The 8,501-nt window shown below is 39.3% G+C and overlaps 1 protein-coding gene across 1 annotated transcript; it reads right to left on the reverse strand.

The window, feature by feature from the left end:
* Nucleotides 1-95: 95 nt before the first annotated feature.
* Nucleotides 96-8,237, reverse strand: mmd (monocyte to macrophage differentiation-associated). The gene is made up of 7 exons (XM_046042502.1): nt 7,801-8,237; nt 6,833-6,914; nt 6,582-6,742; nt 5,649-5,723; nt 5,449-5,550; nt 2,320-2,389; nt 96-1,504 (listed from the first exon to the last, which is right to left on the reverse strand). Exons 1-7 carry the CDS (start codon nt 7,830-7,832, stop codon nt 1,301-1,303), a joined length of 726 nt encoding a protein of 241 aa, XP_045898458.1. The 5' UTR covers nt 7,833-8,237; the 3' UTR covers nt 96-1,300.
* Nucleotides 8,238-8,501: the final 264 nt, after the last annotated feature.

Raw genomic sequence — 8,501 nt, forward strand, 5'->3', positions numbered from 1 at the left:
CAGAGAGAGAGAGAGAGAGAGAGAGAGAGAGAGAGAGAGAGAGAGAGAGAGAGAGAGAGAGAGAGAGAGAGAGAGAGAGAGAGAGAGAGAGAGAGTCAGTGGAAATGTAATACTGGACTACAGTACAAAGGTCGTGCATCCACACTCTACTGCACATTGTTCACATTAATAATAAAGTGGAAAAAATTCTATCTCATCATACTGCCTGTACTGATTTTCTCTCATCATTTGGCTCATTTACAAATTCCCTCCTCCCCTGTTACACCTCCACACACCATAAACTGCAGATAATTCCCTTTCTTACACCAGTCCACCTGCAGAGGGCGCTAAATACTTACAGAAGAGAAAGGTTCTCCTATGACTGCATTCAAATACTGGTCAGAAACATAGCATGCATTGGGGGGGGTAGGAAAGAGTGAGAATTTGGATCAGATGGGTTGAGGATGTAATCGTTGTAAAAGTAGAATAAAGAAAACGGGGAAACAAACTTCTGTCAAAAGCTTTTTCTTATCGTTTCATCCTACCTGATCGAAAAGTCCACCAACAGAGCACTGATCTGAACACTTCAAATCACTATTAAGCTACACGGGGTAGAGGTATCGAAACCTCAATACGTTGTGGTACAGAGTATCAAAAGTTGGCATCAAATAGCTATTCATATTCATTCTCTACAGTACTTATTCTTTGACAGGATTCATGATTTAAATCTAATTTTGCCAATTTTAAAACTATTTTACTCTGGCAAACCTCTAATACAGCTGCTTGTGAGATATTTGGTTTCTTTTAAAAAGTACTTTTGTAGAGAAACATGTTTATAATTCTGTATCAAAAAACGTATAATTTTGGTTTTTGGTGCTGAAATGGTTTCACGAAATTTCCCATCATACTGATTTTAAGAACCTCATTCAATCCCCAGTGTTCACATCACCAGCATGAATCGCCAGGTTCTGACACACAAATGACCCCAATATGGAATGTGACTCACAAGCGATACAAAAGACGGCTATCAAAGGTCTCAAACACTCATTGATGTGCCAGGGTTATTGTAAAAAGTCAACCCCCCCACCCCTTGACTGAAGATGTACAAAACAGCTTTGAAAGTAGCTTCTGGTCGTCATAATGATGCTGAAAAACCTGTTCTCCACTTTAGAAAACCGTAAACAATTCATGGTCATTATTTTCGTAAACCTTGCGGCTGTGTTTGCAGCTTCAGTGGGCAGTTGAGAGAGTCTGTGTGCAGGCGGCCCTGCTCAGGAGCACAGGGTGCGGGTGGAGAACCGGCATCCGGCCCTGGCTGTGGTCACAACTTGAGGAGGGTATCGGCGCTGGGGGCCTTGTAGAGGTATTTCCAGATGGCGTAGTAGTGCACAGCCGCAGCCAGCGCCACGAAGACATGCCAGATGGCGTGGGCGAAGGGGATGACGCCATCACTCTTGAAGAAGAACACACCGAGGCAGTAGATGAATCCACCGCATGCCAGCTCCTGAAGCCCCTCAGTGTTGCTCTGCAGGAAACAAGACGCAAATGAGAAATGTTACATAACAAAAAAAAAAAAAAAAAAAAAAAAAAAACACTTATTGACGCCGTCTTTGTTTAAAATCTACTAATCAATCTACTGATACAGACCGTTGAATGAGTATGAGGTGTCTTTATATGGTAAAAAAACTATGCACTTTTGAAGGTGTTCTTGACAAACACTGTCCAACAGAACGGAAAATTAGTATCTGATCACGTTGAAAATTCTCATAAAAAGTCTACATTCTAATCTTGTTAGCAACTATTTTCTCCCATTTTGATATAGCGGTACGATTTGGCACACACAATACGGCATGTACAGAGAAATGTAAAATGAAAAGCATTGCAGGAACAAAAACAGAATGTGCAAAATACAATGACAGAATATTACGTGCATTTCTAGGGGCTAAGTGTCTTGCTCAGGGACACACTGGTGGATGTCACTGTGGGGAATTGAACCTGGGTCTCTCACACCAAAGGCATGCATCTTATCCACTGAACCATCAACACCCGCTTCTATGCAAGGTATCAAGTGAAGTACTCTATTGGTATCGGTATCACTTTAAGGGTACTGGTATCGTAAGATTTTAAATGATACCCAACCCTAGATAACAATATGTTTATTAATAAAAGCTCGTTCTGCTTTGAACTCTCTGAAATTACCCTGCAGACCCCTTCAACAGGAAGAGGAAGTAAAACACACTCCTAATGCCTCCACCCTGCTGCAGCAGCATGGGGGCTGCTGGTTGGAAGAAGTGACATGCAATAACTGACTGTGAATATATTAATAAATAATAATATTACCATTGATGTTATCACTATTGCGGGGGCAAAACCCATCGTCAAGTAGAAGGCCAGCTCAACAACTTTATACCTGTAAAGACAAACCAACACAACACGTTCACTGACAACAAGGTCAAAGGGATGCCTCTTTAAGCACATTTCAGGCACGAGCACATGAGTGGGAGGTGTTACCGAACCTGAAGAGCAAACTAATCTTTTTAAAAATTACCAGACCTTGAGAGCAATGAATCTACAGTTCAAAAATACCCCCCACATAAGCAGTATCTTAAAAGAATGTCAAGTAAAACAAAAAGTAGAATGAAATAATCTAAACAAGCAGGTGACAAAAACATGTCCGATGTTACTTACAGAGCTGATATGATTTGCATTTAAATTCATCACATTCACATTTCATGTTTCACAAACTAACTCAGTTCATAAATTAAAATGTATCTTATCAAACGTGTAAAAATTTGTTTTGATGAGGCTTAATGACAAAAAATCTTAACGTTGCTGCCATTTTAGTGACTGGAGCTTTTATAGAGCCTAAATATTAACCAACTGAATTAAAGTTACACAGTTAAAGGTTAAAAAAATCTGACTACCTTCTTTCTGTACAGGCTAGTGCTTCATTCAATAATTATTTTTTTTTTTAACTCATAAAAACTTTTGAAATGGTTTTACATTTGGCGCATTATGACTTGTTTAGGACTCGAAACTCAAAGTTTAAGACTTGGACTTGACGGTCCTGGACTTGGGACTCGACTCGGACTTGCCAGGCATGATCGGTCTGGACTTGGGACTCGACTTGGGACTTGAGTGCTAAGACTTGAGACTTGACTCGGACTTGTAAAACGATGACTTGGTCCCACCTCTGCAATCTGCACAATTAAAAGACTGTGCTGCCTCAGTAACGACGTCCGGGGGTGCTTCTGGCTAATTTTGTAAACAGTGTTCAGTTAGGATTGAGATCCAGGCTTGGTATAACATGCTTGTGATGAAAGGCCAGATACTTTACAACACCGATCTCAAACTGTGTGCTAAATGTCCCGAAGACTCTCGTCTTCAGGACATTTGGAGCTTTATAGTTCTATTTACTAAAGTGCAGTTTGTTCATAACAGCAGAAAATCTTCTGATGATGAAATAGCACCTTAAATACCTTTAAGAAAGACGCTGTGTGCATTTACGCCCGAGGTTCAGCAGCATAACGTCACTGATTATTTGAATCTCTCGACACTCCGACAGGATCGGTCGGGATGAACTGACAGCAGTCTCTCTGATCATGAAAGCAATTCATTAAAGCACAAACTCGTAGCCTACAGAAATCTATTTACGCATGATTCATAAGACGAGCCAAGCTCCCCCGTATTTTGCAGCCTGCCTCCAGTCTCGACCATCGGATTCCCGCAACAGGAAAATAATGTTACTCTTTCACTCATGGATTTGTGTTTCTGCTGCCGAAATGTTTTCGGTGTTGATAAATTATTTTACAAAAACACCACTTAATTTCAGGTTAAAATGTGTTGTAGCGTGCGTTACTGAGATTGTAACAGGTATAATATTACTGATGTGTTATATTACTGCGTTTCAGCAAAAGGCAATACATTACTGTAATTGTGTTACTTTTGAAGACGCGTTACTCCCAACACAGGCGATAAAATGAGAGTGTATTTAATTTATGGTTTTGTTTTCTTCCTGTAAAATTCCGTGTGTTTATTAAACAGTGTTTTCATTTTAAGATCAAAGAAACTGGATCCACACAAGTTAGATAAGCAAAATCATGAAGACTGGTGAGTGTCTGTGTCTGCATACATGCAAAACACACACCCACACAGATATATGATTCATCAGACCATTTCCATCCCTTGTGACATGCACAAGGTCTTTTTCCCAGCAAAGTTCCCATGCAGGCCTATTCAAAGAGCTTTATGTTTGCAGGCAATAAAAAACTATCCCTTTACTTTCAACTGTGTGCGGATAAAGAATCAAAACAGACACTAAACAACAACAGAGAGAGGAGGGATTAGGGCTATTTCAGTTCAGCTCGAGCGAAGATGACGGAGGGTTATAACTGCTATAACTTGTTAGCCAACTTTATTAGCTAAAGCCTATTGCATTTTACACCATAAATTACCCCAGCCACTAGTGGACTTTTCCTCAGCTCACAGTAGGGCTGAACGATTTTGAAAATATATCTAATTGCAATAGCAAACACTGCGTTGTTCATCCACTTGTCTCTAAGATGCTAAAGTTAATAATGTTGAATTATTATTTCTTATTTATGGGCTATTTTTTGAGCAATACATATAGAATAATTAATAACAAGCATTTCAATTTTTCAAGTCATCTTAAGTCTTAAGTAATCACGACCAAAATAATTGTGATTCATGGTTCATGACTCTGATGATAGCCGGGCTCTTTAGAGATTTTATGAGCTGAGGAAAGTCTTCAAGTGCAGATGATGACATTGGTTACTTGGCTAAACAATGTATAATGGGATGGGAGAGAACTCACTTCCCATAGGCCTTTGGACTAAAACTTACCTACAATCTAGGAGGTATGCTACACAAAATTTTTAGAGCGGTATTTCTCATGAGTGAGAATATGTACATGTTCTTTAATATGGATTATGCATTAATATGCATTGGGAAACTGGTTAAAAATGTGACTTTAAGTACTTTTTCATAAGATAAACTTTGAGTCTGTTTTGATTTATCTGATTTTATTGTCTTTGTTGCTAATGTAATTTTGCTTGGTTATTTTATTCTGCAACTGAAATGTTTTCATTATGAATTCTTTTGTCGATTATTCTCTCCAACAATTCTTCAGTTTCATATATAAATGTAATACCATTAAAAATAACCAATATTCCAAAACCCAAAAGATGCTAAACACATTCGAGGAGCCAGAACCAGTAGTTTTGTTTTGCATTTTCCACATAAAGTGATTAATCGTTTCATTATTTGTTATCAAAATGTAAACATCAACAAAAACAATGTTTAAAAATTTCTCACTAGATTGTCTTGTGGGGAATTTTTCAAAGGGGTGCTGCAGACTCACTGGCAGTTATTGTCACATACTTTCTGTATGATGGCAACTTTTACTTCCCATCATCACATACATACTGACCAACTTTGAAATTAACTCACTTTTCATGATAGTTGAAGACATATATGGTTCCAGCACCAGCCATGAGCCACACAAACCAGCGCATGTGTGCTGCTAGGGGGCCCAATTCACGCAGGTTCAACCTGAGTAGAAACAAGAAAATAGAATAGCATATACATCGATTTTATATATGACTCCAGCCCGTCTGAGCATTTACTCCCCCTTGCCCTCTGACACTTACCAAGGTGTGTAGGAGGCAGCAATGAAGACATAGATGACAACTCTGTCACACATGTGGAAACAATGTTCCACGGACCTGAAACACACAGGTTATTTCTTGTTCGGTCACAGCAAAGCAGATTGCAAAGCAACACAGATTTCAGCATTAAAGAAAAAAGAACATCACAGTACAAACAGTATGATGTTTATTCTGGCTTTGTATCATTATTCTTCGTTGTTTACGCAAATGTTTCATTTGATTGTGAGCTCGTCATAAAAGCACAGATGTTGACAGAACGGCTGGGTATCAGTTCTTAATACTGTATCATCTAATTACTTCTATATTAATGCATATTGTCTGCTACGTAGCAGAAGGGAGTTACAAACTGAATTTCACTCTATATAACTGGTTATATTGTGACAAAATAAATCTACCTACCTAACTGTCAAGTGCGGAAAGCTGGTATAAAATGTTTGGTCAGATTCATTATCAAGTTTATGTATTCTCTGATCAAATGCTTCCTAACTAAAATGAAACATCAGTCAGCTTTGGACAGTACTTAACTTAATTTGTGTGTGTCTGCTTGTGTTTAGACAACATTTAACACTTGGGAACCTATATAATGTCTAATTGTCCTGGTATCCCTAAAAACTCCCAACATTAAGCATGTCATAACGACACTAACGAAGCTAAAGAATGTGAAATATCTGTCAGCAGTGAGGCATCAATGTCGTGTTGTTATTCCATGAGAGGACACTGATATTCAACTTCCAAAGCTCCAGCTGTATTGTAAATTGCTTCGCTCTTTTGTCTGTGTAACAAGTCTGAGTCGTCACACATGATTTATGTATGTTAAAGTATGTATATATGGTTTTCATGATAGCTTGTACTGGTACATGTAAGTCTTGGTTCTCTGCCAGCATGGTTTGTCATTGCGCTGCTCCTCCTCCTCACCTCATGTGGCTCTTCTTCCAGGTGATGATATGAAACACAGTGGAGACCACGAAGAGGGCACACAGGCCCATGCCATACACCCAGGCAGTGATCTTCTCCCAGCCGTTGTCTGACAGACGATGCAGCAACGTCATGCCCACGAAGGCCGGCACAATGAGGAGCTACACAAACGGAACGAAACCAAAGAACCATTAAACAACGCCTTTGAGATTATGTCATCTCTATTAAAAAAATGTATTCAAGCCACTCACCGCATGAGTGTAGCAGTTTGCAGCATGCTCATAGCAGGTGGGCTGGTAGCGGCAGTTAGCAGAGGCCCGTCTGTTCATGAACCTGAAACACACACAAATATAGCAACTATGGACGGCTGATTCAGCACTGTAGAGCTTCTTATCAACAAAACCATCATTGTGGTTCTTTCCTTATCAAATATATTACAGTATTCAGAACAATGAAGAACATAAACCAACTAAAGGTAAATGTATTACAGGTATAACGTGTGATAGAGTTGTTACAGCAACCAAGTCACATCATCATACATAAAAGCAGAGAAATATAAATAATACACTTTTACCTCTACCTAGAAACTGAAGCATCATACTGTAACTGTAATTACATACAATGATAGTACCTTGAGCATGACTGCCTGAAACATAATGTTATATTCACAACTATGCTTAAAGGTAACTGACAGACAATAATAAATGCATTATCATTTCAGGTACAGCTTCTTGTACTGGATAGCCTTACTCTTAAAGCTGAAAATAACATGTAGTTTGATTATTTAATCAATAAAATGTCACACTACAATTTCCCAAAGGCCAAGATGATCTGTTCAAGTGTTTTGTTTGGTCTGACCAGCAGTCCAAAACCCAAAGACACTCAGTTCGTGCATTATATGAACAGAGATAAGCAACAAATCCTCGCATATCTGAGAGGCTATAACCAGAGAATGAGTGGTACTTGTCCTTGATAAATCACTTAAACAAGTTTTATAATCAAACTCGGTGTTTATATGATATTGCCACACAGCTTTAACTGTTTTGTTACTCCACCCTAACAGGTTTATGGCAACAGAATAAGGTCACTAACCTCAGCTGACAACGGACGATGCTGCAATTATCTGGTACTCTAAATGTAATATATGGTTGAGTACAATCTCTAATATTTGACAGCCCCAAACATTATTTTTACAGCGAGATTTCTTGATTTCACCCACCTCTGAAAGCTGTTTAACGTTACTCCCTTCATTTCAGCGTCTTACTCACCACGTGGAGCAAAGCAAAAGATCTGCAAACAAAATAGCTACCAAAAACCCCGCTTTACAAAGGGAAGAATAAAACAATAACCTGTACTGAAGAACCAAAAGGAAACGGAAGGCCTAGCATTAGCTAGTCAAGCTAACGTGATGCCACTCATAAGCTAACTTTCACTAACGTTACAGCCACAAGGCACCGGCGGCGGCGTTAATACTCCTGCTACAAAGGCACAGTTTTAGTCTTTTTCTTAAAAACATTCTGTAACAAATACTGGCTCACTGCCTCTTCTTCAAGCTAGAAACAGCCATAAGCGCCAGCCGGGACAAACCGAAAAGACCCCCGCAAGCTCGCAGCTACACCGGTCAATGACTGTCTGCTCCCTGCTGAGCCGCTTCACAAAAAAAATATGATTTCTGTTTCGTGCCACACCGCCCAACGGTGGTGAGATGTCGAGTGACAGCGGTTTGAGCCAATGAGAAGCGAGACGACCGGTAAACCGGCCAATCACGTGTTAGGTAGGCGGAGTCGTGTAGAGTACCCCGACAGTCACATTCTGGACAATGTTTATGACAAACGAACAAATTCACAACGTAGGTAAATTAATAAATAAACATAGAAATAATGTCAAATGGTTTATCTTCAGCTCTTTCTCTTTTCTGTG

The sequence above is a fragment of the Micropterus dolomieu genome, linkage group LG02, assembly GCF_021292245.1.
Source record: "Micropterus dolomieu isolate WLL.071019.BEF.003 ecotype Adirondacks linkage group LG02, ASM2129224v1, whole genome shotgun sequence".
Lineage (NCBI taxonomy): Eukaryota > Metazoa > Chordata > Actinopteri > Centrarchiformes > Centrarchidae > Micropterus > Micropterus dolomieu.

What these genes read in the sequence shown, in the direction of transcription:
- mmd (XM_046042502.1), bottom strand. Translation starts at nt 7,832, where the DNA reads ATGAAGGGAGTAACGTTAAACAGCTTTCAGAG. An exon ending in ACGTTAAACAGCTTTCAGAG is followed by an intron (nt 6,915 to 7,800) that starts GTGGGTGAAATC and finishes TGTGTGTTTCAG; the next exon opens with GTTCATGAACAGACGGGCCT. An exon ending in GTCTTCAACTATCATGAAAA is followed by an intron (nt 2,390 to 5,448) that starts GTGAGTTAATTT and finishes TTGTCTTTACAG; the next exon opens with GTATAAAGTTGTTGAGCTGG.